Source organism: Sphaeramia orbicularis, chromosome 12 (assembly GCF_902148855.1).
Source record: "Sphaeramia orbicularis chromosome 12, fSphaOr1.1, whole genome shotgun sequence".
In the NCBI taxonomy this organism is placed as follows: Eukaryota; Metazoa; Chordata; class Actinopteri; order Kurtiformes; family Apogonidae; genus Sphaeramia; species Sphaeramia orbicularis.
Window position 1 is genome coordinate 55,164,208 of NC_043968.1, and position 21,858 is coordinate 55,186,065.

At 36.4% G+C, this 21,858-nt stretch overlaps 1 protein-coding gene across 2 annotated transcripts in view; it reads right to left on the bottom strand.

The window, feature by feature from the left end:
- lrrtm4l1 (leucine rich repeat transmembrane neuronal 4 like 1) overlaps nucleotides 1-21,443 on the bottom strand; it is a 179,817-nt gene extending 158,374 nt beyond the window's left edge. For both annotated transcript variants that reach the window (XR_003936887.1, XM_030150053.1), the window contains exon 1: nucleotides 20,993-21,443. Coding sequence is in view for 1 of the 2 variants with exons in the window: in XM_030150053.1 (XP_030005913.1) it covers nucleotides 20,993-20,996 (4 nt within the window). In the remaining variant the exon portion in view is untranslated. The remainder of the gene's footprint in view (nucleotides 1-20,992) is intronic.
- Between the last annotated feature and the right edge of the window lie 415 nt (nucleotides 21,444-21,858).

Genomic DNA, 21,858 nt, shown 5'->3' on the forward strand with positions numbered 1-21,858 from the left:
TTAAAAATCAGCCACAAAAGGGAATATGGTGCGGTCTAGCTGAGAACTGACTGACCCACACTTGGCATCTCTTTTAGTTGCCAAGGCCGAACAATTAATCAAAAAATATTATTGAAACTGCAATACGGCCAAGTGCAATATCCAAATGGCAGGAGCCGCAACTTTTTGATCAACGTAAAATGTGTCACGACGTACCATTATAGATGAAGCATTGTGGTCCCGCAGAGAAGACTTGGCCTTTAAATGATATCCACAGGGATTATGTTTGTTTGGTCCCCAGGAAAAGTCACATCATCATCATTTTTTTTCCTCAGTGTAAATGGAAAGCAAAAATAGGCATCTCTTGTGACTTGTGCTGCATTTAAGACTGTGATATGCGTGACAATACTGGTTTCAATTCAGCAAATTGTAAAGGGGTAAAGGGGCTGTATGTAGTATTTCTAGCTTTAAATTAAAAAAAGAACAAACATTGTTACTAATGTTTAGAATAAAGAGTTCTGATGTTGTGTCAGAGAGGCAGGGATCATCTAAAAGTATCATTAAAGTCCTGAAGTTCTGTCATAGATGACTGGAGAGACATGAACTGAATTCATTTACACCAACGGGCCGTTATGTGACACCTAGAGGGAGTAGTGAGTCACTCTGCTGGCCTACCATAGTCAGGAAGTGACCAGATGGGATGAGAACCACGAAGAAACAACTTTTAAACTCAAAGAAAAGAAGTGATAAAAGCAAAAGTTGTTGATTCCTCCACTGGACACAGCTCTAAATGAAAAGAATGGAGTTTGATGCTGAAATGTCAGGGTGAGTTTGATTCTGAGACTGAATGTACAAAGTTATTATGGGATGTTCTTATCTTTGCCAAGTTTCCGTTTGTTGATCCACGGTTCAGACTAAACTGTAACAGTTCTGACCTTGTTTAGACAATTCCAAACAGATCTTTAGTTCAACTACTGATAACACAAACCAGCAGAAAACAAAGGTGATTTATGGTTTTACTGTGGTTGTTTTCAGTCTAAAAACTGAGCTAAGCTAACAAAGCTATAATGTAAACTATCAGCTGATGCAGCACCTGAGGATTATAGCAGGGTTATTTTGACTGGCGGTCAAAATAAGCATCTATGACAGTATATTTCAACCTTGGGGTCGCCTGGAATTCAAATGGGGTCACCTGAAATTTGTAGTAATTGATGATAGATAGATAGATAGATAGATAGATAGATAGATAGATAGATAGATAGATAGATAGATAGATAGATAGATAGATAGATAGATAGATAGATAGATAGATAGATAGACAGACAGACAGACAGACAGACAGACAGACAGACAGACAGACAGATAGATAGATAGATAGATAGATAGATAGATAGATAGATAATAAAAACTTACTAATAAAAAATCTATGGTGAGTTGACAGAAACAATCCCAATCCATAACAGACATGACAAACTGTGAAGCTGAAACTGAAGCACTGTGGTACTGTTTATCTGTCAAATGTTCATTGTGGTCAGTTTCAGATGCTGCAGCTCTTTCATAATTTATAGTTTGAGTTCTTGTTTGTTCAGTATTAATTGTCAGCCTTGTAAATCCAAGCTGGACTGACTGTACATATCCTGACCAAGGGAAACAAAATTCTCATTTTGTGCAGTAATCTACACCTGGCTTTTCTGCCTCCGTCCATAATAATATACATTATATAGACTAAATGTCATCTAAAAGTATAGCAAATTATTACATGATCAAAAACACATTAATTTTAGCAAAAAATGTCTATTTTGAATGTCTGGGGTCGCCAGAAATTTGTGATCTTAAAATGGGGTCACGAGCCAAAAAAGGTTGGGAACTACTGATGTATGAGTTTTAGTTTGAAGAAGACAACTTGATACCATAATACAGATGTGTGGAAACAATGAATTTTATCCTTTATTCAGTGAGTGATACAGTCTGGAATTTCAGTTTCGAATATCAATACGACACAGAACCCCTTTAAAGGAAAACTGTCAGAGGAATGAACACATGGACAATTACATCAAATCTGACAGGAAAAAAAGAATAGTGACATCTGTGTTTGCATTTATTTAATGGTCGACACTGTTCTTTGCAGGAATTAATCCAACAGATTACAGGCTGCTCAATGACTGATCTATTGATCGAGCTGGAGATATGGTCAACAGATCATATAATGATCCCAATCTGTGTTAAGAGTTATTATTCCAGTAGTTTCCTCTACCAGGGCTTTGGCTGTATTTGTGATGCTTTTCGTTGTTTATATTAAAATAAAAAATGCATTTTGCATAGTTTTAAAGCGATGTCACTGTTTTGACAGAAATCTAAAACAAATATGCTCAGCTATGAAGTAAGCCTTAATTGCATTAATTATGTGGACTGTGGTGGACTAGTGTGTCCCTCTGGGGTTCTATGGTTTTTTTTAAACTCTAAAATTGTGTTTTGCATCATTAGACATACAGCAGTCATCACTGTCAGAGGTATTATGTCGTCAGCCACAGCAAAATAACACATCCCACAAACCCTACAAGCTAAAATGGAGAAAAACTAAACACTTTAGGGCAGACACATGATCAAGAATCACTTTAACCCTATAATGCCAAACGTATCATGTTTGATACATGAATTTTGAAGCCCTCTACATGATCAGTGTGATATTTTTTTTCAAAGTCAGAAATGTCCATTTCTTCTAAACTGCCCCTCTTCAGATTCACTTATTTTATTGCATTTCTCTGTTGAATTTATTTAGTTCTACCCCATAAATGTCATTGTCTGTACTGTATCCAGTGGTCCAATATATCATTAAGGAATATGACATACTTTTTTCATGAAATATATAAATAATATTTAGCTTTTATTCTTATAGACCCTATCGGAAGAGAAATTCAGGTTCTCAGGAAATTTGCCTCTTATCAGTTAATCGTTCATTGATCGATAAGGTCAGCCAAGTAATGATTAATGGATTAATCGATAATTTCCATCCCTAGACCTGATGTATCAAATATGATACAAAATTGAAATTCATACATGGAAATTGATATTTGAATTTTTTATTTTTTGGTTATACAGAAGGACCAATAACGGCTGTGATGTCAAAGAACTGGAATTTTCTGTCAGTGATTTAATGGTTCAGGCTTTACTTGTTGCAGGAGCTGCAAAAACTGAAAATCTGAAAATACAGCCTTTCCTTCAGTAGATCTAAAGTCCCAGTCCAAATCCAAAGAATAAATGCAAATGTAGATGAACTGACAACATTTAACGTTGTATGTAGTGACATGCAGTAGATCAGTGGAGTCACATCTGACAAAAATTGATCATTTATCTGATCAATTACAGCTGTCAATCAACCTCCCTGCTTGTTCATGATTGGATAAAAGTAAATCATCTACAACCTCAAAACACAAGAAAAGAGCAGATGCACAAGATTCATGTTCTCTCAGACCACATGACTTACAATGTAATAATAAATACATTATATAAATAAATAAAATACATTTCTGCCCGGAAACTGACGCTTGCCACAAAGAATTTATAGTGCAAAGTACAGTTAATGCACTGGTACTCAAGCCATTTTATATAATTGTTAACTGAGTAAGAAAATTCTACACAATCCTCTGAAAAGTGGAAAACACTGTGATTATATTTCATCACCCTGCTTAAAATTAGCCTGTTATGTCCATTATTTTCCCTATTTGCCTACTTATTGTATGGGTGCTAAAATGTCAGAGTATTCAGAAAAATGTTGATCGGTGATAATTTCCGCAAATGTCCCAAAGACACACAATTTACTGTTCTCAAGGAGCAAATAAGACAGAATATATTTGGTTTTGCGAAACTGAAAGACAAGTCAAACTGGTAATTCAAACAGGTAAGTATTCGATTAATGAAATACTTGGTGAAAATTGAAGTTGAAGAATAGTTTATTTGTAAAGATTGAATTATTGGCCAATATCAGCCCTAAAAACTGGATAACTGCAGAACTAAACTATGTAGTATTTATTCAATATTTATTCAAATCTAAATGCACTGTTTTTATAGAGTTCTATACACATACATACTGTTAATATTGTTAATATTGTGTCTATGCATATTTTATATCTATTTCTACTTTTAGTGCAATTCTCATTTTAATTTTTGTACTTTTTTGATGTTTGCTCTATTCTTATTTTCTGACATTGTTTTTTTTATTCATATTTTATGCACTGACTGGAATACCACTCCTAATTTCATTTAACAAATAATGAGAATAACAGCTATTCTGATTCTAATTTAATTTAAGATGAAGCATCAAATGCAAGAAATAAAATCTGAAAAAAGAATATCAAACTGGAAGAAATAGGTTAAATACTGGAACTCTTATTTTCCCTTAAAACCAGTATTTCCTGTTGCTAACACATGCACCTTGTTTGCCTAATCTTACCTGTATATATCTTTATTTGTTGTCAGTAGCGGCTGGTGAAATTATTTTCCAGTGGGGTGGTATTTTATTCTGAAATATTGAATATAATTTCATTTGTCTTGTGTTTTCATTGTAAACATTCCTTAAGGTGGCGTTATATCCCCATGCTTTGACAGTGAGATCCTTACATTGAATTTTCCCCCACCAAAAAAAAAAAATTTGCAGTCTACAGATAACTTCCAGTTGTGAATCGGTTCTTATCGTTCACTTAAAAGAGCCGTTCAAAAGACTCGATCACAAACACCTCATCTCTAGTAGATGCTCATCTGTCTCTACTTCATAACTAATCAATTACCCAATTATAATGAATACAGTATCAATAAACATATCATGACCCATTCCGTTTCCTTAAAACTCTTAAAGTAAAATATCTGACAAAATAAATGTCAAACTCCTTTAGTTTTTGGACACATTTCAGCCCCAGTAGCTGCACCCAGTGAACTAACATCTACTCCCACAGTGTTAAAAATCTCGACTCTATTTATCAAACGACTGGCAGCTGGAACTCCTCACCGGCCTATAACATCACACAAATCAAACCAGTGTCTTTACTGACAGAGGCCTTCCTCACAGACCCACAAAAACACACACAGTGACACACAGTCGCACACAAAAGAAGCTACTGGCTGGGAAGTTGACTGCAAAGAGGCAGAGCTCTGATCGATACAAGCGCTTGTGTCAAAAGATCAGCACAATCCGAGATGTTTTAGCAGCAGCAGGCGAGGAGTCGATGTCACGGATTGGCGAGTGTGGGTCTGTGTTTGTGTTTGTGTGTTCAATGCTCATCAAGAAAGGTCACGAGTGTCGCAAATTCTTCCCACCCGTTCTGGAGAGCAGAAAGGGGTATTTATATTTAATCAGCATTTAGCGGTGATTAGCCGTGGGTCACAGTCGATTTAACTCTTTCTGCAGAACAACTGGAGCATTTTACCTTGAGAAATGAAGTAGTATATCTTTAATAATCTTTACTCCTTTGTACAAAGATGCAAATATGGACAAATATCTGTGCAACAAAATAATCAATAAGCAACTGATAATGGTCACTTAGTGATCATTTCTCCGTATAGATTTTACAGCCAGAATCAGCGATAAAACCTACAAAACAAAGATACAATAGTTTTATCCATACTACAGTGACATTTGTGGCTTCATCTTTTACTGAACAGTACGCTCAAATACTACTTGTGACCTGTACATAGCAGCATACTGTGATTACATGTGGGCGCAGAGCATCTTATTTTATATATACTGCCCACTCTATGGCTGTTGCCACGCTTTAAAGAGATCTATTTTCACCAGACCTCTGCTGGAGCTCCTTCCTTCCTTCCTTGAAACAAAGAAATGCGGGGGGGTGTGGGGGGGACTGCGTTGGTTGTTGCTTTGTGCACAGTTTCTGTCATTATTTAGGATTAAAACCCAGAGTGGAGCTGTATCTTTATATCCCCACAAAGAAGGTGAAGATGTACTAAGGACTAGATTTTTGTAACTACATTAATTGTGTGATTTTAGACGCTTAAAGTGCTTTTATTTAGTATTGATATCCCAACCTCTCACCAGCAGGGGGCTGTCTGGCACCAGAAGAAGAACCCAAAACCACCAATGAATCAACACCATGTATCCACAGTCACTGAATAAAGTATAAAGCTTCCACACATCTGTATTATGGTATCATCAAGTTTTCTAAGTCAAACTAACACTCATGGCTGCTTATTATTCAAAATAACACTGTCTTATAATCTTCATTAGCTGATAGTTTACATTATAGCTCTGTTAGCTTAGCTCTCTTTTTAGACTGAAAACAGCCACAGTAACACCACTAATCCCCTCAGTTTTCTGTACAGCTTGTGCTGTCAGTAGCTGAACTAAAGATCTGTTTGAAATTGAGCAAACAAGGTCAGAACTGTCACAGTTTAGTCTGAATCAACAAACAGCAACTTAGCAAAGATAATCACATCCCATAATACCATTATACCTTCATACGCCTCATGATCAAACTCATCCACATAGAAGAAACGCTGCCATTTCATCATCAAACTTCATTCTTTTCATTTAGAGCTGTGTCCAGTGGAATAAACAACAACAGTGCTTCTAGCGTCTTTTTCCCAGTCTCTTTCTTTGACTCTAATGCCTCGTTTCTACTACGCAGAACTGGCTTGACTCGACTCGAATAAGGTACCAGGTGCTATTCCTGGAGACCGTTTCCATTACAGGATACTACCAACTTTAGAGTACCTGGGCGTCATAACAACACGGCACAAAACTTCTGTGATATCTGCTCAGAGAACTGCTGATAAACTCGCTCGTTGCGTGTTGCTACGTCAAGCTCACGCTGAATTTTTTCGTTGGCCACCAAGGACAGAAATGTCTGAACCTTCTCAACCGATCAAGGTGTAGTTTTGCGAGCTGTCATCATGTGGAGTAACCTACCGCTAAATTTACGAGGGGCGATTGAAAAGTTTTGAGCCTAACATGGAAAGGACTAAGATATGAAGACCAAATTTGGTCCATGAAATCTTTCACATATCTTAATCCTATCCACTAAATTTCTTGGTCATAGCAATCTTTTTTACAGGTGTTTTACAGGTCCCTGAACTTTCTGTATCAGGTGTATCCTGAAAAATGGACAAACTTGAGTATCAGGCTGTCATCAAGTACGTGTACGACCTTTGCCTTCTTTGGGGTTGGTGACATGGGATGTTTCCATTGTTTTGACTGCTCCTTGGTCTCAGGATGATAGTGATTGGACCCAAGTCTCATCCATAGTCACAAATCAGCCTGATACTCAAGTTTGTCCATTTTTCAGGAAACACTTGATACAGAAAGTTCAGGGACCTGAAAAACAGGGAAAAAGATTGTTATGACCAAGAAATTTAGTGGATAGGATTAAGATATGTGAAAGATTTCATGGACCAGATTTGGTCTTCATATCTTAATCCTTTCCATGTTAGGCTCAAAACTTTTCAGTCGCTCCTCGTACTGTAAACTTCCACATCTGTTTTTTTTTTTTTTTTTTTAAGTGGTGGGTCACACATTGATGATGCAATGTTGCAGAGACAACTCTCTAACCAATCAGTGTTCTGTAGTGTTTACACGTCACCTTTTAGTATTTCTTCCCCCCTTTTGGAACCTTGGCAGAGTAGATACCAAAACACTAGTACCGGGTACAAGAATCCAGGTTCTTTTACGTAATGGAAACGCAAAAAAGGCTGAGTCAAGTCGTGTCGAGCCGGTACCATATAGTGGAAACGTGGCATAAAAGTTGTTTCTTAGTGGTTCTCATCCCATCTGGTCACTTTCTGATGCTTTGGTCAAAGGCCTTGTGGTGTTTTCCTCTCCATGGGAATTCAGCAGAGTGACTCACTACTCCCTCTAGTGGTCACATAAATCCCCCCCTGCCCGTCTTTGGAAATAAATTCAGTTCCTATCTCTATAATCCAATACACTGGTATTTCTGACAGAACTTCAGGACTCTAATTATACTTTTAGGTGATATTTCAGTATTTTAAATTAGAAAAACATAACCATTTAACCTTCAACAACTAACAACACTGACACATTTCACTCTGATTAATTGAATCTGTTTTTTGTTATAAGTTAAAGAAGGCTCCACTATAAAAGGGGATTAGTCCTTCCTCTAGAGCTTTGCTGCACAACAGATAGTAACAAGTGGTCCCAGGCACAACAAAGCCCGCCCCTCACAAGTATTGTAGCTTATTTTGGCATCGATCCAGCTGCCTCTAAATATGTGAGAAGTTTGAAGTAAACTGAAACAAAATTGATGTTTTTATAGACATTTGAAATGTCATCAATTATAAGTAACAGGGAGACTAAAAAAGATTTTAAAAATTCATTAAAAATTTGAACTTTGACCTACTTTTCCCAAAATGTAATCACATCTATTCTGGGTTACTGGCAATCTATAAACCCAATTTGGTAAGAATTCAACCAATAGTTTGCTGCTAGAGACATTTGAAATTGTGCCCATTATAAGTAAATGGGAAAAAAAATAAAAAATAAAAATTCATGAAAAATGTGAACTTTCACCTTCTGTTCCCAAAATGTAATGAGATCCATTCTGGGTCACTGGCAATCTATAAACCCAATTTGGTATGAATCCAACCAACAATTTTGCTGCTAGAGTGTTAACAAACAAATAAATAAACAAACCAAACCAAAAACAATACCCCTTGCCTCCTCTTCGGGGGGGGGGGGGGGGGGGGGGGTAAACATATGTCTGATTAGTGTTTTATGGGTATTAGGATGCCCATGAGGTACAACTTCTTAACAACTCTTCTTCTGGAGATAAAACTCAGCGACAATGAAACTTAACACAAAACCTATGAAATACACAAGATAATGACATTACAGCCTCAACTATCCAGCGACTAAACATGCAAACAAAACAAACTGTCAAAACTATAATAGTTTACATATAACCCAGAGTAAGTTGATTAATCACTAGACATTTACTTTAATGACTTAGACTTCCATGCAATTGTATCTCTCTCTAAATATTAAATTAACTCATCATCACATGTAAATTACCACTAATTTTCCTTCTGTCTTCCCTTCAGTGCAGAAAGGATTGAAACTTGTGTTGTAATATATTTATTATAAACACATTTCACCATTGATTTCCAACCAGTGATGCTTAATGTAAGAAATAACACTCTTCATACCACCCCCCCATCTGTAAAATAAATAAATTACAAGCAAATGCTGTAGCGTTTGCATCTCTAATTGCTTGTAGACTTATCCTCTTCAACTGGAAATCAGATAAAGCCTCATCTTTCCCACAATGGGTGAAGGAGGTACTTTCCCTGCTACCGCTGGAAAAGCTTAGATACAGAATAGATTAAAAGCTTAGGGATTTCACTTTAACTTGAAACCCTTTTGTAAACTTTATTCAAGGCATCCCCTTTCCAGTAGACTTCTTCATTCTTTCTCTTTTTTCCTTTTTGTCCTCATCTTTGCAGTGACACTTGCTATCATATAACTGTTTACAAATAACAAACTATTAACACAACTGTTATGCATCAGACTGTAATCTGTATTTAAATTTCTTTCTTTTTACTTAATAAAAGTCAGTCGAGCTGTGTGCCCCCTTTTCTTTTCTTTTTGTTTTATTTTGTTCATGTATTTTTCCTTCTCTCTGAGCTTTTGGCTGGGTGGGGTTTGATGTTTGTGTGTGTTGTTCTGCCTTGGACTAGTCCATTTGTCCTATGTTGATGTAGATGTCTATTTAAAAACTGAAAAATAAAGTCTTTAAAAAAAAAAAAGAAAGAAAGAAAGAAAAAGAAATAACGCCCTTGCAAGTACTTTTATTGTGAATATTCCACATATTCGTAATCATTTTTATTAATAAAACCATTGTAATCATGTTTTGTCTGGAGTCTGGGGCGCCGATTAGGGAGGGTAAACATGACAGATTTATGGGGCCCAACATTTGTGTGTGTGTGTGGGGGGGGGGGGGGGGGGCATAGAGCAGTGGAGGGGGTCCAGTGGAGAAAGGTTAGATGGTGTGAAAATTTTGTGGAAGATCCGCTGTATAACAGAGGCATAAAAGTTGGGAGTCGGACGTTGAAAGCATGTTAAGTTTCGTTTTTGTTTTCACGCTAGCGTAAGTGACGTTATGTACGGACCCCCACCCCCCCTGCTCCAACAGCTCGAGAACATCCTGAATTTATGAAGGATCTACAACGTTTATGCTTTCATGGGGCCCACAGTTGGTAGCGGCGCCTAGGGATGGGAATCAAGAACCAGTTCTTTTTGAGAACCGGATCCCAGTAGCTCGATACCTTGGAATCGTTTGCCTGCCTGCTTAACGATTCTGCTTATCGATTCCGCCTTCATTGCGCATGCGTGATGACGTCACACGTACGCTGCATTGTTTTGATCAGAACGTAGCCAACATAGCATTGAGGCAGAAACGGTATAAAAAGACGACACCAGGTCCACTTGGAACACTTGCAAAGCTTCCATTTCTTCAAAAGGGTGGAATCCCTCCAATATGCTCAAACATTTAATAATAATAATAATAATAATAACAATAATAATAATTAACAATACATTGATTTTATATAGCGCTTTTCTAAGTACTCAAAGACGCTTTACAATAAACAGCCAAGGGACAAACATACATCAAACAGGTAAACAGATACGAAGTTAATACTAAATGGTAATCAAAGAACAAATACAGAGACAAATACAGACAAAAAAAAAAATTGTCCACTGCATGTGATTAATTTACAGGAATATCACATATTTGATTCGCTACTTAGCGGCGCTTGTGAATCTAACAGCAAAGTGAACACCAGGCCGTCATCTGGGCCCAGTTCCGGTTTTGGTGTGGGCAAAGACCGTCGTACCCCCTCAAATACAAGTTTCCAAAGGTAGGGGAAAGGAAATGAGGCGCACGACAACGGGAGACAGGCAGAGTCGAACCAGTTCCACGTCGTGGAAATGCAGTAATAAAGGAATTAGTAAAGCGTCTTTAGTTTCACTTTCACTGTACACGCAACCCCCCCCCCCAAACCAGGCCCGGCATCATCTGTTCTTATTATTTGTCCATACTGTATATGTTATATTTTCTGTGCAGATGGAAATATAAAAGACAGTTAATGCAAACATAACTGTTTGTACTCTTTCATCCCCTCATCCAATGACAATCGATAAGAGAATCAATAAGGAATCTGATCGATAAGCAAAATCGATTATGGAATCGGAATCGTTAAATTCTTATTGATTCCCATCCGTAACGGCGCCCCTGTCTGGAGTTCACATAGACGTAAATAAATCAGTTAAAATGGTGAATCATCCATAACGCTGCACAAATCTAGATTCTATTGTTTTTTTGGCCGTATCTCACTGTATATTGTCTTTGTAACGGTAATATTAATCATTGGGAAGTTGCTGACAAATACAGTATTATGTCTTTTAGGTTGGAGGACAAAACAAAAAGGATTTTTCAGGTACATCCAGCCACACATATTTGTAGGCTTTAGTGACACACACAAAAAAATACACAATCCATTATCATGTGGCATGTGCTTGTTGCTGCAGTCAGCTCCCAAGCGCTCGCTGCCAGACTTTGTTCTCACTTTTGTGTGTCTGCCCATATTTCACTGCATGAGTTCACCGTGCAGCTCGCATTGTTTGGGAAAGTCTTTCACAGTTATTTTCAAATTCTGAGAAAAATACAGAGCGGCGAAGAAAAGACCCGGTTGAAAAGAGCCCCGCCGTTGAAGATGGCCGAGTGCTCTCCACAACGACAGGGACACAAACACAGAATCCATAATGTCCAGGTGTGTGGGAAAGCAACGAGATGTGCTGTGTTTTCATGGTCTGATTTCATGTGTGGAATGTGAATATTACTAAACTGCTGCAAAACTAAAAAAAAAAAAAAAAATAGGAGAAATGGCCCTGTAGCTCACTGGCATGTTCTATTAAGAAATAATAAGAACTTTAGTGTGCAAGGTTGTCAGGTTTTGTCTCTATGTTCGAGTCCTGTGGTGTGGATGCAGAAGTGGGCGGTACTTTCACTGGAGGAGAACTCAGCTAATTACATGAAAGCCCATATTTGATTTCCTATCAGTGCTCAATAGGAACTATATTGATATCTGTGACCATTTCCATGTTACAATGCAGGGGTGTCAAACTCATTTTAGTTCAGGGGCCACATACAGCCTAATATGATATAAAGTGGGCCGGACCAGCAAAATAATTTAAATAATAGGATAAGAACTTTTGAGTGAAATTCTGTAATGAAAATGTTTATATCTACGAACTGTACTTGAACATAACATGAACAAATATGAACAACTTGAAAATTCTTAAGTAAAATAAGTACAATGTTAACAATATACATGTGCATCACAACGTATAGATCACAGTTTATCTACAAATGCACAAAACATTTAATAACAGGGATAATATTTTTAAAATTCCACATATGTCTATTAAGACATTTCGGGTTATTCGCAGTTTTTGTGAAAGGCAAGTCTGTAAATGTAAACATTTTTGTGAAATGTAACTTTTTTTTTACACTAAAACAAAAAGGAAAATTATCAGTTTTTATTATTTATAGGTCAATATGATAGTATTTAACTGATCTGATCCACTTTAGGTTGAATTGACCTAAAATGATTTTAACAGTTTGATCGTTAATATCTTAAGTGTAATTTTTGAGTTTCACAAATTCAACCCACAGGCGAGATTGAAGCCTTTGGTTGGTCGGTTTTGGCCCCCAGGCTGCATGTTTGACACCTGTGTTATAATTCATCAAAATATGGACCATTACGAATAAAGGCACATTTTTAATAGTTAACCCATAAAGACCCAGTGTTAAATTTCTGGAAGTTCCCAAATAGAATAGAATAGAATAGAATAGAATAGAATAGAATAGAATAGAATAGCCTTTATTGTCATTAGACAGCACAGTACAATGTACAGTACATCAAACAAAATTAAGATCAATGTAGGGCATCGAGCCGCTGCAACCTAGTGCTCAGCCACAGAGCCCCTTCTTCAAAGATTACAGTGAAAGAACAGAGAGGATAATGCAAGCACATAAATAAGACATCATACATTATAAACACAGTACATGTGGTCACATGGTGGCACTTTTTCAGTGGATGTGGTGGGAGGGGGGGGGCAGGAGGAAAGAAAGAGGATGAGGGCAGATGGGATGGGAGGGGGGAACATGCATGTGAGTTCATGATTGGATGATTTGAATTATTTTCTCTTACGATTGAACCTTTCTTAAGTGATTTATCACCATTCATTCTAACATTATCCTCTGTATTTTTCATTTTTCACTGCAAATCATGTATTTACCTGTACTTAACTTCCTATATTTAATTTAGATGTTTGTGAAAACTCACAGTAAATTCAATGGTTATATCAAAACAGAGAAAACTGAAGAAAAAGTGACATTTTCAGCAAAGATATCATTAACTGAACATAAACATTAAGTGTCTCCTCCTATTGTCATTGATCCAACTCCATGGGTTTTACTGGTGAATCAATGTTGTAGAAGATGACAGTGTTTCCACAGTAACTACAGAGCCTCTGAACGTCCAAATGGCTCATATCTGATGACCATGAAAAGATGACAAACTGTATTTTACAACAGTTAGTTACATGTGTTGATAGGATTAGTGGATCAACAGGTATTAAATATTTTAGATCAGTAGATGCTATTGGTTTCCAGTGGATGATTGGGTCTCTATGGGGTAAAAAAATTCATCAAAAATTCAAAAATCTAAATTTCTCAAAACTGTGAACAAGCTTTGTAAACATTGTCCCAATGAAGCTACATAAAAAAATTTGAAATTTTCATACCAGTAGTTTAATCAGCGAAGATATCTGAAAAAAATTGCTAATGAAGATGATGCAGACGATGACGGACATAGTGCCTTTACAACAGCTGGTGACCTAAAAAGTGTCTGATGGTGGACTTTCACTCAGGATCACACTGACACTTTAATCCTTATTGACGGTTTTAACAGTTTTAGATGCTACACTGCAAAAATCTAAATCTTACCAAGTGTATTTTTCTCATTTCTAGTCAAAATATCTCATCACACTTAAAATAAGATATAATCATCTAAAGGGTAACTTTTCAGTCAGATATAAGAACTTAGTTTTAGACAATATATCTTGAAAATCTTATTTCAAGAAATCTTACCAAGATAATTTTTACTTGTTCCACTGGCAGATTTTTTTGCTTAATTCAAGATTTTTTTTGTGCTTAATTCAAGCTTTTTTTTCTTAATTCAAGATCTTTTTTGTCTTAATTCAAGATTTTTTTTTGCTTAATTCAAGATTTTTTTTATTGCTTACTTCAAGAGTCTTTGCTTAATTCAAGATTTTTTATTTTTTTTTTTGCTTAATTCAAGTTTTTTTTCTTAATCCAAGATCTTTTTTGTCTTAATTCAAGATTTTTTTTGCTTAACTCAAGATTTTTTTTCTTAATTCAAGATTTTTTTATTGCTTAATTCAAGATTTTTTTTTTTTTTTTGCTTAATTCAATTTTTTTTTCTTAATTCAAGATCTTTTTTGGCTTAATTCAAGATTTTTTTTTGCTTAACTCAAGATTTTTTTTCTTAATTCAAGATTTCCTTGGCTTCATTTGAGTTTTTTGGGTTTTTTTTGCTTAATTCAAGATTTTTTTTATTTATTTATTTATTTATTTTGGTTTAATTCAATTTTTTTTTTTTTTTTTTTTTTTTTTTTTACTTAATTCAAGATTTTCTTTTCTTTTTTTTTTTTTTTTTTTTTTTTTTTGCTTAACTCACCATTTTTTTTTGCTTAATTCAAGCAAAACATCTGCCAAGCAAACATATGAAATTATCTTGGGTAAGATTTTTTGAAATAATATTTTCAAGATCTTTTGTCTAAAAATAAGTTCTTATATCTCACTGAAAAGTTACTCTTTAGATGATTATATCTTATTTTAAGTGTGATGAGATATTTTGACTAGAAATGAGAAAAATACACTTGGTAAGATTTAGATTTTTGCATTTGTACTACAGCTGCAGACTTAAACCCCTGAAGGTTACTCACTTTTTCTTCACCTACTCCACAGTTTTGCGTTGACACTTCGCATGGCTCTGCTTTTTTGGGTGGGGGGTGGCACAGAAACATTGTTTTGCAATTAAAAGCATTTATTTAATCCAATTAACACTTGGCATCTTGACTAATGATACATTTATAGAGCCGAGGTCCAAAGATGCATAATGGCCTTGAAGCTGCTTTAAACAGTCGACATTTTGTGCCAGTAGAAAACCTGTGAATAACAATGCATTCTCCTAATTACCTACAATGTTATAGGCTCAAAAAAAAAAAAAAAAAAAAAAAAACTATACTCTTACTTAACTTTTCTTCAGAGAAAATGTTTTCCGAAATGTACTCTGCTGACCAATTACTGTCTGTGTCTGCTCTGGGAAACTGATGGATTATTGAATAAATTGAAGGTTATTTGAGCGTAATTGCCCCGTTGCTCTTGCTTAAGCATTTCCACCACAGGAGATAAGTGTGTTCACCCAGACAGCAGACCACAGTACAGTCCTGTGTTGTTCATTATGACTCCTGTGTGGCTTTTCCTTTCCTTTCCCTTCCCTTTTTCTTTTCTTTTTTTTTTCACTTCCAGCCGATTATGCCGCTGCTTTGTTCATGCTTTAGTTGTTTGAGAAAGCTAAGGTTCCACTGCTTTTATCCACCAGAACCTATTTGAGATAACTATGGAGTGGTGCTGGAAAGATGAGAAGATGATTCATAGAAGAAGAAATGATTGAATAGTTATTAATTAATTCAGCTGATATCATATATCACCAATTATTTTTGATAGACGAGTTATTTTTCCAGTGTAGTATTTTATCATTTCTGTATTCTACAACCGCAACCTCAATAATAATTATGTGTTGAGGACATAATTTGGTGCTTTGCAAAAAAACTGATCAATATTTCTTCACCATTTTGTGAAGTTTTAAGTACCAGCAACTAATTGATTAACCAAGAAAATAAGATACAGATTAATCAGCAGGAGTTGCAACTAGAGCAATTAATTCATCTGCAATTGCAACGTCAGCCTGTGCTAATATATAATTTCAAGAGGCTACAATTTATACGTCCAGTGTCTGTTCTGTGTGAAACGTGCAAAATAGAAAACAGTCCTTAGTTAAAATGTTTTTTGCTTGTCTTTATGTTTGTATTGTTGAGTTTTGGGGGAGGGGTTAAGTAATCCAACATGATCAGTAATCAGATTACATCCCTGGATGACCAAGGATGTAGTTTCAGACCGCAACACTGTCCATAATAATCAAAAAATGGACTTATTTATGCACTTTGTGACCTTTGCACTTCTTTGTATTTGTCCATAGCACTTACATCATCATGTATTCTACCCTTTATACCACAGGTGTCAAATATGTGAATATGTATGTATGTATGCATATGAATTTACAAAGTGCAAAATGCAAAAATTACCCTGAAGATATTAACAGTCAAGGGCATCAAACTCGAAAATAACAGCATAATAACCTAGAAATAATTCCTCCAATTTTTCTTCTTGGTTTAATGTGAAAAAAAATAATATGGCATCATGCCTGTACATAATGGCAACACTATTTTTTTCTCTTTGATTTATTGAAAAGAACATTAAATTCTGATATCCTTTAAAAAGAAAATGTCAGTAACCTGAACAAATATGAACAACCTGGAATGTCTAAAGAAAAATAAGTGTAATTTTAACATTATTCTGCCTGTTTTGTGCCTTAGTAGATCTGATCTGTAATGCATATGTAGAAATCATAAATTGAGGCAGAATATTAATAAAATTGTACTTATTTTTCTTCCGAAATTTCAGTTTTTTCAGGGTTTTCACATCTTTTTTGTTTTGGATTGAAATAGTTTCATCATTTAATGTTATTTTTTGCACTAAAAAATTTGGAGTTCTCATTATTTATAGGTTATTATGCTATTATTTTATTGGTCCGGCCCACTTCAGATCAAATTGGGCTGAATATGGCCCCTGAAAGAAAATGAGTTTGACACCCCTGCATTATACTCTTTATGACCAATATTGCTGCTATTGTACTTCATCTGAATCTGAAAATTACTTTTTCACCAAATTATGCAGCTGTAATGTTCATATATTTAATGATAACTTTAAAAATGTCTTCTTAGAGATAAATGTGGATATTATTGTTGGAGAACTTATCACTGGTAGATTTCTATAAGTCTTTAAAGTCATCTATCTTCTGAAAATGTCAAAAATTACTGGTTTGATGTTTTTATTGAGAATCTGCCAGAAAACTACTTTGTAGCTACCTTCAAATCAGATGTTCTGACACTATCCTCTGTATTTCGCCTGTTTTTGTTTTGTTTTTTTTTCTTCAGTATTTTCCTCCATTTAGTGTATTGATAATGTAGATATTCACAAAGCCTCAGAGTAAACACAATAGCTGTTGCATTGAAATGAGGAAAACTGTAGAAAAGGGGATTTCTTTTTTTGAAATATACATCAATAACTGGACATAAAAATAAGTGTCTTCGACCACTGTCTTTTGTCAAACTAAAGGGTTTTATTGATTATTCCATGTTGCAGATGATGTTCACCATTGAGCCTCTGAATTTCCAAATGGGTCATATTTGATGATGAAAAAAAAAAAAGTTGAGAAACTGTATTTTGCCTGAAGTGTTTACATGTATTGATGGGATTAATGGATCAAAAGTTATTAAACCTTTTAGATCAGTAGATGCTTTTGGCCGTCTGTCATGGCTCATTAAGGGTTAATGATCTAACGATACTGGTGTCACATCCTGTATATTAACCCTTAAAACCTAAACAGCCGCTAGTCTCAAACAAATGACATTTGTCGTAGATGCTTGTTTTTATGTTTAGTTAGTGATGAAAAAATCCGGTTTGCTTCAATTTTTACTGTTTTTAATGTAATAACCTTCAACTTCGTTATTAGCTTTTATGAACATCTGCATGATCAGGGAATTAAATATAATAAAATACCTGATTTTTACAGCAGAATGCAGAGGATAATTTTCCAACAAATTGTGGTAAATCACTTGATACTGTGTATTCTTTAGTAACTTTTGATCCATTAATCCTATCAACCCATGTAACTAATTGGTGTAAAATACAGTTTGTCATCTGTTCATGGTCATCAGACATGACCCATTTGGACATTCAGAGGCTCCGTAGTGAACATGGAAACACCGTCATCTTCTACAACATTGATTCACCAGTAAAACTCATGGAGTTGGATCAGTGGCAGTGGATGGAGACACTTGGGTTAGGTTGAGTTAATGATATCTTTGCTGAAAATGTCACTTTTTCTTCAGTTTTCTCTGTTTTGATATAGCCATTGAATTTACTGTGAGTTTTCATGAACTTCTAAATTAACAAGAAAAGCACTCGGAGAGCGCAGACCTCCGCCAAGACAGATGTCCCCCACCCCCACCTGATCACCACCAAAATGTAATCATTTCTTCCTTGTGCCAGTATCAACATTTCCTGAAAATTTCGTAAAAATCCGTCCATAAATTTTTGAGTTATCCTGCTAACAAACAAACATGCAAACACACAAAGCACAGTGATCACAATACCTCCTGGCGGAAGTAAATATAGGAACTGATTCACCAGTAAAACCCATAAAGTTTGACAAATGAAATTTGTTGTAGATGCTTGTTTTTATGTTTAGTTACTGCTGAAAAAATCATGTTTGCTTCAATTTTTACTGTTTTTATATTATAACCTTCAACTTCATTATTAGCTTTTATGGATATCTAGATCATCAGGGAATGAAATATAGGAAAATAACTGATTTTTACTGCAAAATGCCCCATTTGAATGTTAAGAGGCTCTGTAGTTACCATGGAAACACCGTCACCTTCTACAACATTGATTCACCAGTAAAACTCATGGAGTTGGATCAATGACAGTGGATGGAGACACTTGGGTTATGTTGAGTTAATGATATATTTGCTGAAAATGTCACTTTTTCTTCAGTTTTCTCTAACTTTTGATCCATTCATCCTATCAATACATGAAAATAATTGGTGTAAAATGCAGTTTGTCTTCTTTTCATGGTCATCAGATGTGCTCATTTGGATGTTCAGAGGCTCCGTAGTGAATGTGGAAATACTGTCATCTTCTACAACATTGATTCACCAGTAAAACCCATGGAGTTTGACAAATGACTGTTGTAGATGCTTGTTTTTATGTTTAGTTACTGCTAAAAAAAAAAAAAAAAAACAAAACAAAACATTTTTGCTCCAATTTTCACAGTTTTTATATTATAACCTTCAACTTCATTATTAGCTTTTATGAATATCTACATGATCAGGGAATGAAATATAGGAAAACACCTGCAAAATGCTGAGGATAATGTTCCAACAAATGGTGATAAATCATTTAGGAAAGGTTAGAGGTAGAAAAGTATTCACTTGGAAGTCAGTATAAAATAGTTCTTGATTTTTATGGGTTAATGACAAGATTGAAAACTTCTTTGGTGCCTTTTGGGAATACCATGAGGTAAACACCATCCAGATATGGTGCTACTGTAAAAGAAACCGTTCCCCTAATTACTGTGTTGACAGTTGAACAGAAATAGTCGGTGCTAATGTGCAGCACTAAACTGACTTGGGAAAATGCCACATTGCACAGATGTGTAGGCAGCGTACATTCCTCCAGCCTCTTAAAGACTCACAGTTCATTTAGGAATATAAATAAATAAATAAATAAATAAATAAAGGCAGCAGAAACTCAACCACCAAGAAGCCAAGACGATGCAAAATGACTCTCTGGAGAGCACTTAGAGAACAATTGAAGCAGCTCTCTGTGCTCCTAACCTTCTGTCAAACATGCCCCTGTTGGTTTCCAGGTGCGTGCGCACGGAGCGTGTGCGCGCCTCCGTATGAATAATAGCCCCTTGACTGCAGCAAAGTAAAGTTACATTTTACAACAACGGTTTGGAAATAGCATGAGAATATCAATCAGAGAGTGCACATATGTTTTCATCACACATTCCGTGACTGAGCACCGGGATTTGTGCGTCCGAGCCAAGCAAAACGCACACACACTCACACATATGTATTAAAAAAAAAAAAAAAAAAAAAAAAAACGAGTGAAGCTGCGGAACCTAAAGCAGCTGAAACACTAAAGTGAAGTGTGGGTTTGTGAGGTTTTAATGCTAAGCGGTGGGTTGGAGCTTTGGAGCACCCACAGTCAGTAAAATGGAGGAGGTGATCGGCAGTGTGGGATGAGCCTGGAGGTGCCCAGAGCTGTCAGGAGGAGGAGAGAGGACCGAGTCACAACATGTCAGAGCTTTGAAGGAAAGGGGGGAAAAAAGACTGAAAAGAGCAGGAGAGGAGAGAAGGGGTGGGGGTGGGGGGCAAACTAAACCCACATGTTTCGCTCAATTATTGCGGCCGTTTAAGGTCATCCGGTAAATGTGGGAATAAACTCTGCGTTAAAATGAACTGACAGATAATCCTCCTTCTGCCTTTTTTTTTTTTTTTTTTTTTTTAGCTTTGCTGTGCATGGGGAGGCAGAATATGGGATCGACAAATTCAGATCACTTCAGCATCACTAAGGTGTATGTATCATCCTCCTAACATTCACATGCATGAGCATCCCCGCCCGCAGCAGCAGCAGCCTGGGCAGCCTCTAAAAATTATGACTCGAAGGAGGAAAACCCCCGAGGCGCACAAATGACATGATTGTGGAAAATGTTGGCACAAAAATATAATAAATAAATAAATAAATAAATTCAAAGTGCAGAAGAGGTCAGCTTGTTGCGCAGAAATAAGCAAATTGGATTAAGAGAATTGTTTTTCCAATATAGAAACTCAGTCACTGATGCGCCACAGGAGATAAATAATCAGCTTTATTTGCGCAAAAAAAAAAAAAAAACCCTCAAGTGCGCACAACTACTACTAATAATCCTGACTCCACGGGGCTCTCTCCATCGGTACAAAAAAAATGAGACAACCGTCCACTCAACTTACCCATGTTGGCTCATCCGTCTGTTCCCTCCGTCCTCCGTAGCGCAATCCGCCGCACGGCTCACGACTTCCCCCGCGCGTCTATCGTGGATTTTCTTCCTATTGAGCCGCTACGTGTGACTCACCTGCCTTCATGTTCAAAGAAAAACTGTCAGTCGATTATGAAAAGCTGGTAAAGTTTGCGCCCATGCCTCCTGACGCAGCGCAACTTTCCACAGATACCCGTGCCATCCACAGTTCCAAGTTGGAAGTCAAAAACGCTCGCACGGTTTCTTTCCACCGGATGGAGACGTCCACTTAAAACATGTGCAAATAAAAAATACATATATATATATATTTACATGTATCTGGAAAATGCCACGCGCGGCGCAAAAGTTAAAGAGGTGCAAAGGAGCTGCGTGGCGTCGCGTGGATCGGTGCAGAGGCAGGTGTCCTCTGCGCAAACATCCAGAGGAGCGGCGGAGGAGACGCCAGCCACGCGCGGTCACTGTCAGGGCTCCTGCGCACGGCAATCGGCGAGCAGGTTGCGTGTGCGCGCCTGATTGCGTGGGAAATATGTGCACGCCTCTGCGGTCGCGCGCATGTGGGAGACAGAAAGAAAAAGAAAAAGAGAAAGAAAAGAGCGTCCAATGCAGTGTTTAGCAGCTGCAGACACACATGGGCAAAGACATTTCTATCTATCAATCCATCCATCAAATGTTATTTATATAGCCCTAAATCATAACAAAGGTTATCTCGTGACACTTTACATACAAAGCTGGTCCAAAACAGAGTCTCAACCTAATGTACAGGATATTTGTTTGGTTTTCTTCTTCATGTTCCTCTGTGCAGACTCTTCACCCTGGTTTCTGTTCACTCCCATAAGTCCA